At 41.7% G+C, this 19,812-nt stretch overlaps 1 protein-coding gene across 12 annotated transcripts in view; it reads right to left on the bottom strand.

Moving 5' to 3' along the window:
- The window catches only part of LOC117350768 (sodium/hydrogen exchanger 10-like), a 753,575-nt gene that overhangs the window by 470,495 nt on the left and 263,268 nt on the right, over positions 1–19,812 (bottom strand). For all 12 annotated transcript variants that reach the window (XM_033925346.1, XM_033925349.1, XM_033925353.1 and 9 more), the window contains one exon: positions 4,243–4,340. In XM_033925346.1, the coding sequence (XP_033781237.1) occupies positions 4,243–4,340 (98 nt within the window). The remainder of the gene's footprint in view (positions 1–4,242; positions 4,341–19,812) is intronic.

The raw sequence follows: 19,812 nt of genomic DNA on the forward strand, positions 1-19,812 counted from the left end.
TGTTATGAAACTGGTGGCATTTCTGAGGGCCAATAAAGTGATTCTAATAGAAGGCTTTTTGGAAAGTTGAAACTCATCTTTCCTATATTGAGAGGGTTAGAGGATTCAGAGTAGGAGTGAATCATCTAAGGCAGGGGTGCCAAACTCAATCACATTAATGGGCAGAAATCCAAACTACAGGCTAAGTCGTGGGCCAGACCCTGCCCATCTCCATCCCAGACCCCACCCCCATAATAGTACTAATTGTAACACCATTTTTTCCATTCATTTTTCATATATGCACACACAATATAATCTTATTTACAACACACAATGGTTAACCACAAAATTAAACTACACAAAGAACACTGTATGCTTCTCAACATTCATTCCTACCAGAACACAGATAATCCCTATGCACATACGGGACCAAAAACTTAAAGTACTAATATATACAAATGAAACCCTAAGATTCAAGACTCTGCATGCAGTACAACCCCCAGAGAAAAAAAAACAAATCCATTTCTTCCTGAACAGTGCAAAATATAGACAGCAGATGAAAATTCTCAAAATTAACACAATTCAATTACTAAATTGAAAATACAGCGGTTTACGAGTGCACCGGTTTGCGAGTGTTTTGCAAGACGAGCAAAACATTTGCAAAATCAGCACCTTGGAAACCGAGCGCGCCTCGATTTACGAGCACCCCCCTGCTAACCGGCTAACCGCACCCTCCCCCCTCCCCTCCCGCGATCCGGCACCCCCCGCCGCGACCTGAGGTCCCTCAACCCACCCGAACCCTCTTCTTACTTCAATGTAGCCTCCACACCAGCACCAGCATGTCCTGCTGGTGCCGGAGATCTGCCTCCTGTGCTGGGCCTTGAGCATGTGCGCATGTTCAAGGCCTGAGAGTTCACGTTCTCTCGAGAGAACATGAACTCAGGCCTTGAGCATGCGCACATGCTCAAGGCCCAGCACAGGAGGCAGATCTTCGGGCACCAACAGGACATGCTGGTGCCACTGCCAATGCGGAGGCTACACTGAAGTAAGTTGGGTTTGGGGGACCTCAGGTGGGGGGAGGGTGCCGGTTCATGGGGGGGGCCTTCAGGGGGGGGCAATGCGGGTTCTCGTGGGGGGGGGAAGCAGCACTGCTGGCCTCATGAGGGGGTGGGAACCTATCAAAGCGAGTTTCCATTATTTCCTATGGGAAAACTCGCTTTGATAAACGAGCATTTTGGATTACGAGCATGCTCCTGGAACGGATTATGCTCGCAATCCAAGGTATCACTGTAAATTAATTCCCCCCACCTTTGTTGTCTCCCTCCCTGCATGCTGTGCCTCAACTAGGTGCCTGCCTCTGGTGGGTGTCTTACTTTTTGGCTAGCTCCCGCCTGGCCATTTTATGTGGCCTGCGGTGCAATGGAGCGTTTTCATTGCCGTCCCCGGTGTTATCTTCTGGCCGGCTCCCTCTTCCTCACTGCTGCAGTGTGCACAAAGCCACGGGAGGTGGCTCCTCGCACGTCCCGCACCTCATCCGGAAGCCTGCTTCTGGTTCAGGTGCAGGATGCGCGAAGGAGCTGCCACCCATGGCTTTGTGCACTGCGGCAGTGAGTAGGAGGAAGCCAGCCAGAAGATAACATCGGGGATAGCAATGAAAATGCCGCATCACTCCGCGGGCTGCATAAAACAGCCAGGCAGGTCGGATTTGGCCCGCGGGCCTTGACTTTGACACCTGTGCTCTAAGGCTGGTTTTTTTATTTTTGTTTTTATTTGATTGGTTGGGCAGGTTCTGTCAGCCCAACTAATCAAATTAAAACAAAACAAAAACCCAAAATGCCTTTGAGTATTCAGTCCTAGCTCTGAAACCCCAACACTCCTGGCAAGGTGCTGTGAAGGAGCCTAAATATTGTGCTGGTCTCTGATTGGTCAGCCATCAGCACAAGGGGATTCAATGTTGTAGAGAGAATCTCCTAACATTGCAATGCCGGCAAGAGGACTGTGTCAGCCAGCATGGAGGAGGAGCAACTGCACAGAAGAAAAGAGCCAGCAGTGGGGAGCCAGCAGCCATAGTCAGAGACTAAATATCTCCCTCACTGCATCAACTGGCATGGAGGTGGTAAGAAGGAGCTGGAGCAGCATCATGGATCTGGCAGTTACAGTCAAGGCCTTCAATGAATCTCCTGAAGGCTCTGACTGCATGTCACGCTTATGGTGGAAATAATTTAAAAAGACATGGTTACTTGAAAAGAGCATTAAAAAAATATATTCTCTTAGCTTTGCAGAAAGAAAATAACAGCTGGTCCAATGTGACTGAAGCAACCAGGAAAAACATTTAGTGTCTATACGCTCTATCAGTAATGTCACCCAGCTGTAGTAGTTGGAACCTAAGAACAGTACCAGGCAAAGCTTTGGATTCTTGCCCAGAAATAGATAAGAAAGACAAGATGGCGTCTTGAACAGGACGCTGAGAGGAGCACTCCCATCTTGAAGGAGATATTTTCCTCTTTAAACTTTTGAAACACGGTTTTTTCTATGCCTAAGAGAAGAGGAAAACCGAGGGGTATCCCTCCACCTACCTCTGGTTCCTCGACACCGAGGCAGACTGTAATTACAGCATTTACAGTCCAACCTTCCACTTCGGGCATTTCTGCAGCTGTGGGACAGGAACTTCACAGCTTAGACGGCGAGATGTCGCTCTCGCTGAGCCCACGAGGACCGCATACCCCTCCCAAACCTGGAGAAACGTCGGCGGAGCAGAACTGGCAGGAGGGCTCCCCCAGCGTGTGGGGTGAGGCACGTTCTCTAGCCGCGATGGATCCGGAAGTGAATACAGCTATGCTGACTCCGGTGTTGGAGACGCAGCGTTTAGGGGGAAAGGAGCCGTTGGAAGCTAACGGTGGCGAGGTTGCAGGAGCCCAGAGTTTTTCTCTTGGTGCAGAAGCCATACAAAAGCTGGCTGATATCTCCCTCCTTAAACCGTTGGTGAGACCACAGGCTGTAACTCTGGACTCCATTTGATCTGCGATTGAGAACCTTCACCTGGTATGCACTAACTTTGTTTCTATAACTCTAAATTCTCCCTCCAGGATAAGTTCTTTAGAGACTATTACCCAGCAACACCAAGTGGACTTAAAAAATTTAGAGAAAGTGACAACTGAGACTAGGAATTTAATTACCAAACAAACGACAGATAAAATGATGATTTTGAGGAAGATTGAAAACTTGGAAAACCAGCAGAAAAATTTGAATTTGAGGATTCTTAATTTTCCGGTTGCCAAGTTTATGCCACCTCAAGAACTGTTTAAGAACTTTATGTTGAATGTTTTAAATATACCAGAAGCAAGTCTTCCCCCGATACAAAAAGTTTATTATTTAAAACAATTGCAGAAGGAAAAAGCTTTAGTAGATGAAAATGTTCAATTAGATGTTTCTGCTATTCTGCAGTCCTCTGATATTGAAATTCAGGGGAGGGCAACATTATTGGTCTCGTTGGTATTTCTTCAAGATAAAGAGATGTTGTTGAAATTGTATTTTAATTTAAAACAGATTACCTATTTGGGGGAAAGGGTATATATATTTCCTGATGTTTCGAGGTGGACACAATCCAGGAGGAAAGAATTTTTGCTTTATAGATCAAAGGTGATTGCTTTGGGGGCAGGTTTCCAGTTGAGATTTCCTTGTAAATGTTTTATCTCCTATCAGTGGAGTAAATATATTTTCTTTGAACCTGCCCAATTAGGTTTTTTCCTTGAAGGTAAAGGAATCTCTACACAGCCCGAATCATACAGGTAACTTATGCGGTATTAATTTTTGGACAGGATAAGATCTAATACTGCTCTATTTTCTAATATTTTCATTTTCTTTTGTATATGTCCCCTTTCCTGAGGGGCTTTATTCATTTTGTCTCCTCTCCTCAGGTTGTGGTCTGTATTAGATGATTTATTATAGATGTTTAATTTTTAGTTCTTAGTTTGTATTATGACTAAGAGAGTTTAATATTTCTGTATTTGCCTTTAAACATCTTTGTATATAGGATGTATTAAAATGATAAATAAATAAATTTAAAAAAAAAAAAAAAAGAAATAGCTAAGAAAAAAAACAAACAAGTTTTTAGATGGAATTTGGTTAGGCAGACTGGATGGACGGGTCTTTATCTGCCGTAATCTACTATGTTACTATGTGATAAATGATGTCCTGTTTGATCTTGGAGAAAATAGCATGTCTTTTAATGGCATTTGTAAAATTGAATAAAATAATACTTACTTTCCTACCTTAACCATACAGATTTCTGATGTATTCACCAATATTCTTGTTGCTTTTCTGCTTAGCATTCCATTGTTGTATTGCCTCCAGTAACTGGTCTTTAAAACAAAATGATTTCATTAAATTTAGAAAAACAGTTTAGTAATGAAAAATTATTACTGATGTGACAATTTTCAATTATAAACAATAGTTATACTGTGTTAAATTAACTTTTGTACATTTGGTGCTTCATAATTTTTATGTTTGTGCAACTGTAATCCAGGACTATGGATGCTAGCCTTTTTAATCCATAGTCCTGGGTTAGACTTTTTATTTGTTAGCTATACAGGTGTGGCAATACATGATTCAATGAGTCCTTTACTTTTATATATGGCCTCTTTTACAAACCGCACTAGCAGCTGCTCTGTGCTAACGGCCCCGAATTAAAGGGCTTTGGGGCTGTTTCCACACGGCTTTGTAAAAGAGGCCGATAGACTTTTTAAGTCCAGGTTACCGTTCTGGTTATTATCCATCTTATATAGACCTTTAAGTACATATTATAAGTCTATGCTTCCATTCTGCTTATTATTCAGACTTTTAAGTCATTGTTATTTTTCTTCAACAAATTATGATTGTTTTTCTTTTATGAATATACTTTTTAAATAAATTATGGTTGATAGTCCATGTTTTTTATGCATAGCTTTTATATCAGCTCATTCGTTTTCATTTTTTATTATATCTTCTTAGTTTATTTGTGTTGCCGTTTGATTCGCAACCTTTACAGATTAGGGAATGTTGAATTCATTTTCTCCATTTGCATTCTATGCATTTGCATCTTTCTCTTCTCTTTTTTGGTGCTCACAGTTCACTGCTTTAATTTCTGGTTTGTGTCAAATACATCAATTCTCACCATGTTTTACTTATGCCACATCAGATACATGCACCACACTTGTTTGTATGTCCTTTTGTTGCTCTTTATGCATTTTATATCACTCATGGTTGTCATCCACCGGCTCACTTTTCATTATTCACTTTATTTTATGCTGTTATGTATATATCTATCATTCATTATTATTTATTATTTTTATAGTTTTGGTTATTTTCATCTTCAAGTTTCAAGTTTATTAAAAAAAATTTTAAACCGCTTAATCAGGTTTCTAAGCAGTGTACAATATAAAATTTACATAAAACATATTAAAAATCGGGATATTAGATAAAATCTAAAACACTTAAGACATATAGACCAACTTCAAACAATAGGGGAAGAACTACAATCGTAAAAGAAAAGTGAAACAAAAAAGGAAAACACAATAGGTTAGGGTAAAAAGTAATAATTTTAAGTTTTTGTCCTTAAGAGGACAGTTGTTGTCCAAAGGCATCCTGGAACAAGAATGTTTTTAATTTTGCTTTGAATTGTTTTATTTCGGATTCATTGCAAATAGTTAGGCAGTGAATTCCAGAGAGTAGGGGCAGTGACAGCAAAATTATTGGAACGCAACGTATTGATTGATTTTAAAGAAGGTATGACGAGAAGATTTTGAGACATTGAACGAAGCAATTTTAAAGTATTATAAGGAATGTTAATGAATTCTGGTTGATTAATCTTGTTGTAAATGTTAAAAGTAAAATTTTGTAACTAATTCTATGTTTGACTGGTAACCAATGTGCACTGATTAGAAGAGGTGAAACGTGATCGTATTTCTTTGCGCCACAAATGATCTTAATAGCTGTGTTTTGTACAATCTGAAGCCGTCTAATTTCCTTTTTTTTGTAATACCTTTGTACAGGGCATTACAGTAGTCTATGCAAGAAATTACTAGAGAGTGGATCAATGTGTTCAAGGAGGCTTGTTCTAGTAACTTTGCAAGGGAACGTATCATCCTAAGACGATAGAAGCATTTCTGAACAACAGTGCTAATGTGAGTATGATAGGAAAATTTACTGTCAAAAGTAACTCCTAACAGTTTTAGAGTAGGAACAATTTTGATGGGGAGCGATTCGAGCTTCAGGGGGGCCTGAAGCGTTATTCCTTCTTTAAAAGGAAAAATCTTTATTTGTTAGGACCCCTGATGAAGGCATGTTAACCGAAACACAGATCGTGTCGGATCCCCTGATTTGTTTAAATAAACCCAACCTGCATCTTGTACTCTGGTCTGCAGTTTTTTCTTTGTTTGTTCGGTTTATGCTTTACTGCAGACTACTTGGATTGTGCTTTTGTTTTTATTTGACCTGTTGTACCGAGAACATCTCTTGAAGCCACTAGAAGGCTTTGATATCAAGGGAAAAACCACAAATGTGAGATTAAAAAAAAAAAAAAAAATAAAAAAAAAAAAAAAAAAAAAAAATCAAATTTTCATCTGAGGGTCAATTTAGTGACCAAAAAAGAGGCGATGAGGCCAACCAGAAACCAGACTGAAAGAGGGCCTAGGGCCCAAAAAATGCAAAGAAAAAAACTTTGAAAGAAACTCGTGAGAAATTAAGACTATAAAAGAAAAAGAAGGTTGTGGTCTGCTGAACGCCGTCGGCAAGCCTACCTCCTAAAAACTTACTTCTCTGGCGTTGGTGCGGCAGAGTTTTTGCTATGCCGAAGAGAAGGGGAAAGGGAGCTTCTTCGGCCTCACGGCGTCCCGGAATAGCCTCCTCCGGTAACATTGAGGAGTTGCTGCGGCGGATGCAGGGCGTCATCGGAGCGTCGGTATCGCCCCCGGCTGAGACGCTTCCTGATGACAGACTGGAAGAGTCTCCTCGGGCTCACGAGATCACATTGAGCCCCGACGCACGAATCCCTCCTCCCAACCCTCGAGCCGCTAGTTCCCCGGGAGTGGGGAGGCAGCCGGAAGTCGGCTTGGGCCCCCTCCCAGAGGCTGTGGGGAACGGCGAGAAGAACATCAACCCAGGCTCACAGGGATCGCAGTTGAGCCTGAGTGCACACGAGGAGATTTCCATCTCAGAACCAACCCCGACACAGGAGATACGGAGAGGAGAAGGTCCCTCAGCTGGTGAGCCTAACTTATCACTATTAAACTTGCAGACATTTAACATAGTGAAACCCCAAGAAGTTACATTGGAGGCTTTGTGGGATCTGATTGCTAATTTAACTAAGACAGTAAATACTAATCATCTTCAAATAGAGGGAAAAATAAAAATTCAAGAGAAAGAAGTTTCTCAGATAAAACAAGACTTGGGAGAATCCAAATTAGATATTCAAAGTATTAAAGATCAACTTAAATCTTCCAAATTGCTTCAGGACACTCTAATTAAGGATAATATAAATTTAAGAAGAAAGATAGAGACATTTGAAAATTTCTCCAGGAATAATAACTTAAGATTGATTAATTTTCCACGGATCTCGACAGTGACTCCAAGAGAAATGTTAAAAAGGTATATGCTGGAGATACTGGAAGTATCGGAAGATTTAATGCCTCCTTTCACCCAGGTCTATTATCTACCTAATAAAACTCAAGATCTTCAAGAAGAAAAAATTCAGGGACCAATTGATGTATCAGCTTTGCTTGAATTATCTGATAAAGAAGTTGCTACACCTGCTACATTGATTGTGACCTTGGCTATTACGATGGATAAGAATTGGCTTCTGAGATTATTCTTTAAAAATAAAGAGAAAAAGTTTCTTGATCTAAAAATACAGATGTTCCCAGATTTGGCAAGAGATACACAAAGACGTAGAAAGGAGTTTCTAATATTAAAACCTGGTGTTTTGGCTCTAGGGGGAACTTTTTATCTTCGTCATCCCTGCAAGTGTATAGTTCACTATAATTCCCAGAAATATGTTTTCTTTGAGCCAAACCAGCTAACGGCCTTTCTCTCCTTGTCCCGCCTGGAGAAGGGGTAAGAACGAGGGCTTCAATAAATTAGACGCCTGAATATCAGTTTACCATGTACAGCTTATCTTTAATGAATAAGTTTCTTTTAGTTCTGTTCAATATACATCATGGATCATAATTGTGGACTTGAGAGATTATACAAAAAATTTTCATTTTCTATGTAAATTTATGAGGTTTATTTCTTTGTTCATTTGATGTAATCACTTTCTGTACAAGATTTCATCTTGAATTGTAAATTTGAAATTTATAAATAAATAAATAAAAAAAAAAAAAGAAAAAGAAAAAAGATGAAGAAAATGGCCTGGGAAGGTCCCCCCCCCCCAAAAAAGGGAAAAAAATACTGCAATTGGAGAGACTAAAAAAACATGCGTATTCTTAGCTCTGCGGAAAACTAAGAACTGATGGTCCTGCGAGCCAATGTCGAGCGGTAGAGACTCGCACATGCCAGGTATAGGCAATTTCAAGACTTCTAAAGAAGTTAAAATGGCAGTACACTTTTACACTGTCCATACCATGGCTCCATGGATGATGTCACCCATCTATGAGACTATCCTGCCTGCCTGTCCTGGGATAAAAAGTCTAGCTTGTAAATTACCGTATCCATCCAATATCAATGAACAAAATGGTGGAACCAATTACCACTTACACTAAAATTATGTCTGGCCACTCTCTGCATTAGATGATCCTGTTCCTGAGGAAATGTGCATATGGTGTTATTAGTAGAGAATGACACAGTGGCTGTTACCCGTGGCTAGCTGTGAGTAGCCTGCCGAAACAGTGGGGGGGGGGGAAGTGCTCACTGTGGATACGGGGACAAGGCCATCCACTGCCCCATGGAGCAGTGAATGACCTTGTCTCCGTAGTTAAGGGAGGGAACGCACGCAGTCACCGATCGCACACGGCCCTCTCCCTCTTTTCTACCTACCGGCTACATCTATTTCCCTCCCGTTCCATTACCTTTGTGGCACATTAGTGTAATTTGTGCAGGCCGCAAGAGCCTGCCTGAAGTCACTTGTATCTGGGGGCAGAAGCTTCTCCTCTGACATGAGAAGCTTGCAGACGCACATGACTTCAGGCAAGCTCCGGCAGCCTGCACAAATTACACTAATGCACCCCGAAGATAAGGGGGAGGGAGATGCTCAGACCACATGAGGGGTGCTGAAGGGGGGTGGCGAGAGGGAAGGGTGGTGGTGAAATGGAATAGACGCTGAAGGGAGGTGGGGAGGAACAGATGCTGAAGGGGTTTGTGAGGAACAGATGCTGAAGGAAAATGTGGAAGACAGAGTGGGGCTGAAGGGAAATGGGGAACAGAGAGTGGGAAGAAGACGCTGAAGGGAAATGGAGAAGAGAGAGTGGGGAGAAGACGCTGAAGGGAAATGGGGAAGAGAGAGTGGGGAGAAGACACTGGAAGGGAAGAATACCCAGATGCTAGACTATGGGGAAAGCGGAGAGAAGAAGATGGGTGCCAGACCAATTGGGGGGGGGGGGTGAAGAGAGAGGCACAGTAACAGATCAAATGGAAGATGCAGAGAGAAGACAGACAGTGGATGGAAAGAATTGAATGAGAAGGTGAGGAAAGTAGTATATTAGTTGTGTTGATAAAAATTTATAAACAAAGCCCTGCCAGCTGAACATCTTTTTCTTTAATTCAGCAGCCAGAACTTTTATTTATAAGGAATTAATAAGCTAAATATTGCAGTACTGAGGCTCGTATGGATGCTGTGGGGACAGTAGTCATAGGGACGGTGGTCGCGGGGACAGGGACAATTTTTTTCCCCATGTCATTCTCTAGTTATTACCAGGGCCCTGGGCTGTGTGTTGCATATAACAGTATATCCATGGAGACCGCGGACTGTAGATGCCTTTCGGAAACTGGAGCCCAGGAAGGCATTATTTGAGGAGAGAGAGAAAAAAAAGTCTGACTATGTATCTTTATGTGGTGACTGTTGCATAAGATCTATTTTAACAAGACTACTCCAATTGAAGAGTGGCAGAAAACAAAGACCGAAAACTCATATTGGTCCTTCACCACTCAGGATAAAAAGCTGATTTATTCCATATAATTGAGGACAGTATATCCAAACTTAGTTCTTCATTTCAAGGAGTTTTTTTTACCTGTCCATGACATTTGGTCTCCTTACAATTTCAGATGCAGTTGTCATTGTCAACATGACCCTAATGCAGGCTCATCAGAGCCAAAACATGGACCGTGTCAGATAATTGGATCATTGTGGTTTAAATAAAGACTTTCTTCAGTTATCTACAGATTTGAGCACACATCGTATTCCCTGCCCCATGACTGGACCATTTCTTGGAACTCCATTTCTTGTTTTGTTCTGCTTATCCCTGTGGAGATCCTGTTCCTTTTCTCCTGACTACTTGAACTTTTAACTATGTATTTGTAACTATGACCTAACTGTACTGATCTACCTGTACTAGCAACTCTATTGAATATCTGTATCAAGTTGTCCATTGTAACTTTCTGGGCAACTGATCCAACCTCATGTAATGTAATCTGACCTTGAACAGAATAGGTTAAAGCGGAATAGAAAACCTGATTAACATAATATACATATACCTCCAGATTCCTATAAAGAGTGTAAATTTCTGATCGGTACCCAAAATAATTAATGGGTTCTAATCAGTGCTGAATTTAGACATGTTGAAGTCCTAAGCTATAAGTTATCTCATATCGTATACCCTAGAAACAATATGTAAATGGAGTTTTTTTTATTCAATAATTTTATTGAGTTATAACAAAATAGAAACCATACAATTATTGGATCATACAAACAATATATCATATCATAATATGCAGTTCATATTATACTGTTAATCAACTTGGTTCATAGAGATGAAGTGGTTCTTGTGGCATTAGGTTGTTTTAGAGAATAGGGAGGCGTTAGGTTGGATTCGATTGTTGGGTATCAGGGACTTTTTTAATAGTATGGTTTTTATTTCTTTTCTAAATGTTCTGTAGTCAGGGGTCATTATCAGCAAAGTAGAGAGCTGGTGGTCTAATCTCGCTGCTTGTGTGGCCAGTTTTTTCCATTTGACTTCTCTGATTGGGGGGTATGTGAATGGAGCGTGGTTCTCCTTTGTCTGGTTGAGGTGGTTCGGATTAGACGGTTGTTTAGGTATATTGGGCTGTTGCCGTTCATGGATTTAAATAGGAGACAGTAGAACTTGAATTGTATTCTTGCTTGAATTGGTAGCCAGTGTGAGTGGAGGTCCCCCCGGTGATGTGGTCATGTTTCCATAGAGAGTAGATGAGTCTCAGGGCTGTGTTCTGGATTGTCTGCAGTTGTTTAATCATGGTCGAAGGGTAGGGGAAATAGAGAATGTTACAATAATCTAGGAGACACAGCATTAGGGCCTGGACTAGGATCCGCAATTGAGTTTTGTCGAAGAATTTTCGCACTTGTCTTAGGTTTCTCATGATAGCGAAGGATTTCTGCATTATTTTATTGATTTGTGGTTGCATGGTACAGCATCTGTCAATCGTCATTCACAGCAGTTTTAGAGTGGATTGCATGGGGAATGTGGTAGAGTTGATTACTAGGTTTGTAATGGATGGTGTCTTATTTTCTAGGAGAATGAATTTTGGGTTTTTTTGAGTTTAGTCTGTTTGTGGTTTTTCATCTAAGATATTATTGTTTCTAATGTTTTATGTATATTGTCTGTCATGGAAGGTTTTAGTTGATCAAAAGGGAGAAGAACAAATTACTGATTCAAAAAGAAAATGCTGGCTTCTTATAAATGTTATGCTATTGGAGTCTGACTATCAGACAATATATCCTGCCAGTCCATCTGAATCTCTGGGGAAGGGATTTGTTATCTCAATTCACCACTGTGCTGCAGAGGCAATCATTAACCCCCTGTAACTCTCCAGTGTTTGTAAAAAAAAAAAAGACACCAGAAAATTTTACTGCTGCTATTTTTGCACAATTAACTTGTAATTCTTTAATGATTGTTATTTGCTTGCTAACTTTTCTTAGCCTTCCTTCACCTTCTGCTGGGGAAGCATGGGAGCAAAGAATGCAATATAACATTTGGGAAATCTTATGAAAATAAACCAACCAAAATAAACCACTTTACAGTGTGGCACTCCAAATCCTAACATAATTCCGATAAAAAGGGAGATTTTAGTAATAGACCTTAAACATTGTTTTTTCACCATTCCTCTACATCCAGATGATAAAGCAAATATCTTAATAGTAGCTCTGAAAATAAAAACAGAATGGATTTCTGAATTGACCACACATTTAAAACTTCTCAGCCCCTTATTTAATCTTTTGACTAAAGGCAAATAACCTTCAGATTTGATCTATATAACACCAGACATTCAAAAAGTGTTAGCGATTATTAACCAGCATTTATTAACGCAAGGGGTTGATAGGATTCAAGATAATATAGCACTTTCCTTATTAATCCTTCCGCAGAAACGCCAACCTATTGCGGTTTTAGGCCAGCTAACCCCAGATAATCGTCTACATATAGTGGAATGGATCTATTTACCACATACACTCCTTAAGAATATCAGTTCTCCTCAATGCATGTATAGTTCACTGATTTGTAAGGCACGAAATAGAGCATTAAACATTATGGGATTAGACCTGATATCTATCACCGTTCCCCTTTCGCAAGAGCAATGGGAATTTCCTTTTCAATATAATGAGGAATTGCAAATTGCATCGGTCATATCTGTCATCATTATCCTAAAGATAAACGCTTAATTCTAGTGGCAGAAGGCGTTTTGGATTTTCATTCTGCACTAAGCTTAACATCTATAATTGACGCTCTCATTGTCTATACAGACGGCCGCAAGACACGCGAAGTCTTGCACTGGATCCAAGAAAATGCTTCTCAAGTCTTATTCACTCCCCTGCAACAATCCACTCAGCGCTCAGATGTAGCCACTGTTATTCTTGCGCTGCAAACCTTTTCCCACTGTCCATTGAACCTGATTACAGACAGTCTGTATGTTTGTATAGCACAGTTACTTACCGTAACAGGTGTTATCCAGGAACAGCAGGCAGCTATTCTCACATATGGGTGACGTCATCGACGGAGCTCGGATGCGGACGCCTCACAAGCAGACTTGCTTGAAGAAAATCTTGCAGACTTGCTTGAAGAAGTTTTGAGTCGCCCACACTGCGCATGCGCGAGTGCCTTCCCGCCCAGCGCAGGGCACGTCTCCTCAGTTCAGATAGCTAGCAGAGAAGCCAATCAGGGGAGGTGGGTGGGCTGTAAGAATAGCTGCCTGCTGTCCCTGGATAACATCTGTTACGGTAAGTAACTGTGCTTTATCTCAGGACAAGCAGGCAGGTATTCTCACATATGGGTGACCTCCAAGCTAACCAGAATGGGATGGTGGGAGTGTTGGCAATTTAGGAGAATAAATTTTGTAATACTTTTTGGCCAAACTGTCCATCTCGTCTGGAGAAAGTATCCAAACAATAGTGAGAAGTGAAGGTATGAACCGAGGACCAAGTAGCAGCTCTACAATTTTCCTCAATAGGTGTAGATCTGAGGATAGCTACTGAAGTTGCCATAGCTCTAACCTTATGGGCTGTGACTTTACTGTGAAGGGATAATCCAGCCTGGGCATAGCATAATGAGATACAAGCCGCCATCCAGTTGGAGATGGTACGCTTAGAAATAGGATAACCAAACTTATTGGGATCGAAGGAGACAAAAAGTTGAGGAGCAGTTCTGTGTGGCTTGGTGCATTCTAAATAGAAGGCCAAAGAACGTTTACAGTCCAGAGTATGAAGAGCTCCAGGATGAGAATGAGGCTTTGGAAAAAACATCTGGAAGAACAATGGATTGGTTGAGATGAAATTCCGAGACCACTTTAGGGGGGAATTTAGGATGAGTACGAAGAACCACTTTGTCATGATGGAACACCGTGAATGGTGGGTCAGCAACTAAAGCTTGCAGCTCACTGACAAGTCGAGCAGAAGTGAGGGCTATGAGAAACACTACTTTCCAAGTGAGATACTTCAGATGAGCCTTATCAGTTGGTTTAAACGGAGGTTTCATTAGTTGAGAAAGGACAATATTGAGGTCCCAAACTACAGGAGGCGGTTTGAGAGGAGGTTTGACATTGGAAAGTCCTTTCATGAATCTGGAAACCACTGGATGAGCCGAGAGGGGTTTCCCTTCATCGCAATCGCACTGAGATGGGCTCGGATCGATATAGACCAGAGGCCAGAATTGGATAAGTGCAAAAGGTAATCCAAAACAGAAGATAAGGAGGAAACCTAAGGCTCCTTATGATGAGAAAAACACCAGGTAGAAAATCTAGTCCACTTTTGGTGATAGCATTGTCTAGTGGTAGGCTTCCTAGAAGCTTCTAAAACATCTCTTACAGATTGAGAAAACTGAAGAGGAGTTATGTTGAGAGGTACGAAGCTGTCAGGTGTAGAGACTGCAGGTTGGGATGAAGCAGAGATCCTTGGCTCTGTGTAAGCAGAGAAGGAAAAACTGGTAGAAGATATGGCTCTCTGCTGCTGAGTTGAAGTAGAAGGGGACACTATGTGTAATTAGGAGGCAACTGCATGTTTGCTGCGGTGAGGACGCCGTTGATTCTCAATCATACCTGCACTAAACATGCCGAAGAGACGGGGCAGGAATGTCGGTGGTGCCTCCCGATGACTGACTGCCCCTTTGTTAGCGATTGATAGTAACATAGTAACATAGTAACATAGTAACATAGTAGATGATGGCAGATAAAGACCCGAATGGTCCATCCAGTCTGCCCAACCTGATTCAATTTAAATTTTTTTTTTTTTTTTTTTTTTTTCTTCTTAGCTATTTCTGGGCGAAAATCCAAAGCTTTACCCGGTACTGTGCTTGAGTTCCAACTGCCAAAATCTCTGTTAAGACTTACTCCAGCCCATCTACACCCTCCCAGCCATTGAAGCCCTCCCCAGCCCATCCTCCACCAAACGGCCATATATAGACACAGACCGTGCAAGTCTGCCCAGTAACTGGCCTAGTTCAATATTTAATATTATTTTCTGATTCTAAATCTTCTGTGTTCATCCCACGCTTCTTTGAACTCAGTCACAGTTTTATTTTCTTCGGCGTCTGCAACAGGAGCAGGAAGCGGCGGGGGCTAGCCTGCTTGGGACACCGCCGGAGAGTAGTGCGGGGGTGAAAACCTTAGGGCTCGATGTTACTCTAAGCCCCGAAGTGAGGACGCCACCCCATCAGCCATTGTCGCAGGCAGCCAGCTCTCCACGGGAACAGAGAACACCCGAAGAGATAGCCCTCTCGTCTCCGGAGGCCAGTGTGTTGGAGGGCTCGCCATTAGAGATAGCTCAGAGTGGCTTGCTCACTCTGGTAGGACCCGAGACCGGGACAACTAATGCTGGGGGAGTACAAGACTCCATGGAGGTAAACCAAATTTCGGAACAATCTCTCACAGCACAAGCACACTTTTTTACAGCAATTAAACCTCCAGAAGTCACTCTTGAAGCACTATGGGATTTGGTAGTGAATCTGGGAAACTCCTTAAACCCTCAAATTAAAAATTTGGATAAGGAACTTAAAGAACAGAAAGGAGAAATAAAATTGATTAAACAAGATATATCTCAGTTAAAAGTAGAAGTACAAAATACAGGTAGTAAATTCAGGGGAGGGGATACTTGGAATGGGCAGACTTGGTGGGCTATAGCCCTTTTCTGCTGCTTTTTTCTATGTTTCTATGTAAAGAGCTAGCAGTAGTAAAGAATAATCAAGATTTACTGGTTAAAGATAATATAATTTTGAGGAGGAAATTGGAAGCTCTGGAGAATAATGGTCAAGCTAATAATTTTTGGATTATAAACTTTCCTAAAATCTTATCAATCTCCCCTCGAGAAATGCTGAAGCGGTACTTTATGGAAATATTGGAAATCCCTGAAAGCTCTTTACCTCCTCTTATAAGGGCATATTATCTTCCTGTTAAATACCAAGTCAAAGAGAAAGAAAAAGTTGAGGAATCTCAGGAAAGACCATTGGACATTTCCGCAATACTGGAACAATCGGATAGAGAATTGGCTGTTCCAGCCACTCTCTTGTTGTCTGTAATGTAATGTAATGTAATGTAATTTATTTCTTATATACCGCTAAATTCCGTTAGGATTCTAAGCGGTTTACAGAAAATAGACAATAGGGTGCATTAAAATTATAAGTAAGATAGGTACTTAGAAATTCCCTTACTGTCCCGAAGGCTCACAATCTAACTAAAGTACCTGGGAAAATGACAATTAGTAGAGTGATGAAGAAATAAAAATAGAGATAGATGAGAAAAATAAGAAAATAAACATTCTAATAAGACTACAATGATCTAAAGGACTTTGAAAGGTTGAAAAGAGGGGAGATAGGAAATAGAAGCAGAAGGGAGAACCGTTGAAACTATAGAATTCTGGGGAAATTTAAATGAAATTTAAATAATAAAATAAAAACAAAAACAAGTGGCAAAACAATGAATGAGATTTAAAATATATCATAAACTAAAAAGAAAGTGAAAAATAAAAAACAAAAACAGTCAAGACTGAAGTCCAGCTTGAAATGACTTCACTGCTTTGGCTGCCAAACTTCTCCAGATGTCATCCGATCCTTGTCAGCAAACCGGAAGCCCCAAATCCAGTGTCTCCGGTCATCAACTCGTCTAAAACATTCACACTCGCCTCCTGCATGCCAAATTCGCTGAATCTGTCTCCTTTGTGGACAGGCACCGCCCGCGCCTCTCTGACCGTTTGCGGCGCCTCAATGACTGTGCCGTCCAGACCAACCATGGCCTCCCGGTGGCGGTGGGGGTCGCTCCTATTCATGGCCGAAGCTAGCAGAGTGTTCCCGGCTGCTACTGGGGGGCGGAGCTTGCACTCACGCCGAGCCCCGGAGGAAGAGAGGTGGCCTGGGAGCCCTGGAGATGTTAGCTGCGGTGAGAGCAGGCAAAAGGCAGGAGCAGGCGAACGGCTCAACTGCCGCAGTTCAGGAGGGTTCCCGGCTGCTTCTGGGGGGCTGAGCTCACTCACACGCCGAGCCCCGGAGGAAGAGAGGTGGCCTGGGAGCCCTAGAGATGTCAGTTATGGTGAGAGCAGGCAAAAGGCAGGAGCAGGCGAACAGCTCATAGTATCTTCTGATGTTTAGAATTTACAGCTGGTCTTTTCTCATAACGCATATACCATATGCTTCTTTTGCTTGGTTGATGTCCTTTTAGAGGATTTTATAATTAAATAAATGAAATATATTTTGGCTTTGGCCCCAGACAAGGATTGGATATTAAAACTTTTCTTCAAAAATAGATCCAAGGACTTCCTGGGACATCATATCCAGATATTTCCTGATGTCTCTAGAGAGACCCAAAAAAGAAGAAAAGAATTCTTAATTTTGAAACCTGGAGTGACTCATATAGGGGGTATTTTCTTTTTGAGATATCCATGCAAATGTGTTGTCAGATACTGTTCTTTAAAGTATATCGAACTGCCTCATTTCTGCTCCAGGATTTACACTCCTCATCGCCTCAAGGCAGATGCCTTTCTTCTGGACTGGACAAATCTCTTTCTATATGCATTTCCTCCATTTCCCCTCATTCAAAAGACTCTAGTCAAGCTGAAGTCCGATCATGCCACCATGATTCTGATTGCTCCTCGGTGGCCCAGACAACCTTGGTACTCCCTTCTACTTCAACTCAGCTCCAGGGAGCCTTACCTTCTACCAGTTTTTCCCTCACTACTTACGCAGCATCAGGGATCTCTGCTTCACCCCAACCTGCATTCTCTACACCTGACAGCTTGATTCCTCTCAACATAGCTCCTCTCCAGTTTTCTCAACCTGTGAGGGATGTTTTGGAAGCTTCATAGAAGCCTGCTACTAGACACTGCTATCACCAAAAATGGACTAGAGTTTCCACTTGGTGTTTTTCTCATCATCAGGAACCTCAACATTCCTCCTTATCTTCGGTTTTGGACTTTCTTTTGCACCTTTCTCAGTCTGGAAAAGCGGAGACTTAGAGGAGACATGATAGAAACCTTCAAGATCATGAAGAGCATAGAAAAAATAGACAGGGACAGATTTTTCAAATTAAGGGAATCAATAAGTACAAGGGGGCACTCAGCGAAATTGAAAGGGGAGAGGTTTAGAACAAACGCCAGGAAGTTCTTTTTCACACAGATGGTGGTGGATACATGGAACGCGCTACCGGAGGATGTGATAGACAGGAGCACGCTACAGGGGTCCAAAGAAGCTTTGGATAGGTACTTGGAAGACAAAGGGATTGAGGGGTACAGATAAGAGTAGAGGTAGATTATAGGAATGGGATTAGAGGTAAGTTACAAAATTAATCAGGGACCACTGTTCAGGCACTAGGCCTGATGGGCTGCCGCGGGAGCGGACCGCTGGGCAAGATGGACCTCTGGTCTGACTCAGCGGGAGTAACTTCTTATGTTCTTATCTTTACAGACCCATCTCATTTGATAAGTTTCCTCTCAATGAAGTGTCTTGAGAAAGGAATAGCTGCGCCTAATGAAGTTTAGTTCTCTGTACCGCAGTAGAAACATAGAAACATAGAAGATGACGGCAGAAAAGGGCTATAGTCCATCAAGTCTGCCCACTGACCCTTCCTCTTAAGTCTATACCTAGTGACTATTTATTCAGATTGACCCTCTTAGGGATCCCCTATAGGCATCCCATTTATTCTTAAAATCCCACGATGCAGGTCTCGATCATCCCATCAAGTCTGCTGACCCATCCTCTTAAGTCTAACCTAGCGACCGATGTTTCAGTTCGACCCTTGTAGGGATCCCACATAGGTATCCCATTTATTCTTAAAGTCCAGCACGCTGCTGGCCTCGATCACCTGCACTGGAAGCTCATTCCAACGGTCAACCACTCTTTCTGTGAAGAAATACTTCCTGATGTCGCCATGAAATTTCCCGCCCCTGAGTTTGAGCGGATGCCCTCTAGTGGCAGAGGGTCCACTGAGAAAGAAGATATCATCTTCCACCTCGATATGTCCTGTGATGTATTTAAATGTCTCAATCATGTCTCCCCTCTCCCTACATTCTTCTAGAGTGTAGAGCTGTAGTTTGTTTAGTCTCTCCTCGTACGAGAGACCTTTGAGCCCCGAGATCCTCCTGGTGGCCATCTGTTGAATCGACTCGATTCTAAGCACATCTTTACGGTAATGTGGCCTCCAGAATTGTACACAGTATTCCAGATGAGGTCTCACCATGGTTCTGTACAATGGCATTATTCCTAAAAAAAAATGTTTTTTTGATTAATTTTGCTCTACTCTTTAAATCTTGGATCCAGTTATTGAGGACTAGTGTGTGATCAAATGAGTCTATTTTATGTATTTATATAATTTCAAGTCTGATGTGTTTTTCAATTTTGGAAAATAAGATAATTTGATTTTTGATCGTACTTTTCTGTACAAGATTTTTATGCTTGGTAAATATTATAAAACTGCATAAATAAATTAAAAAAAAAAAAGTAGAAGGGAGTACCAAGGTTGTTTCAGCCACCGAGATCGTTTTTCAATTTGACCAGAGTCCTTAGAATGAGAGGAAATGGAGGAAATGCATAGAGGAAAAGATTTGTCCATTCTAGAAGAAAAGCATCTGCCTCGAGGCGATGAGGAGAGTATATCCAGGAGCAGAATTGAGGCAGTTTGTGGTTGTGGGGAGCTGCAAAGAGTTCTATCTGAGGCATTTCCCACTATGAAAAAATGTGATGAAGAGGGGAGGAATGGAGT

This window comes from Geotrypetes seraphini, chromosome 16 (assembly GCF_902459505.1).
Source record: "Geotrypetes seraphini chromosome 16, aGeoSer1.1, whole genome shotgun sequence".
NCBI classification, from domain to species: Eukaryota; Metazoa; Chordata; class Amphibia; order Gymnophiona; family Dermophiidae; genus Geotrypetes; species Geotrypetes seraphini.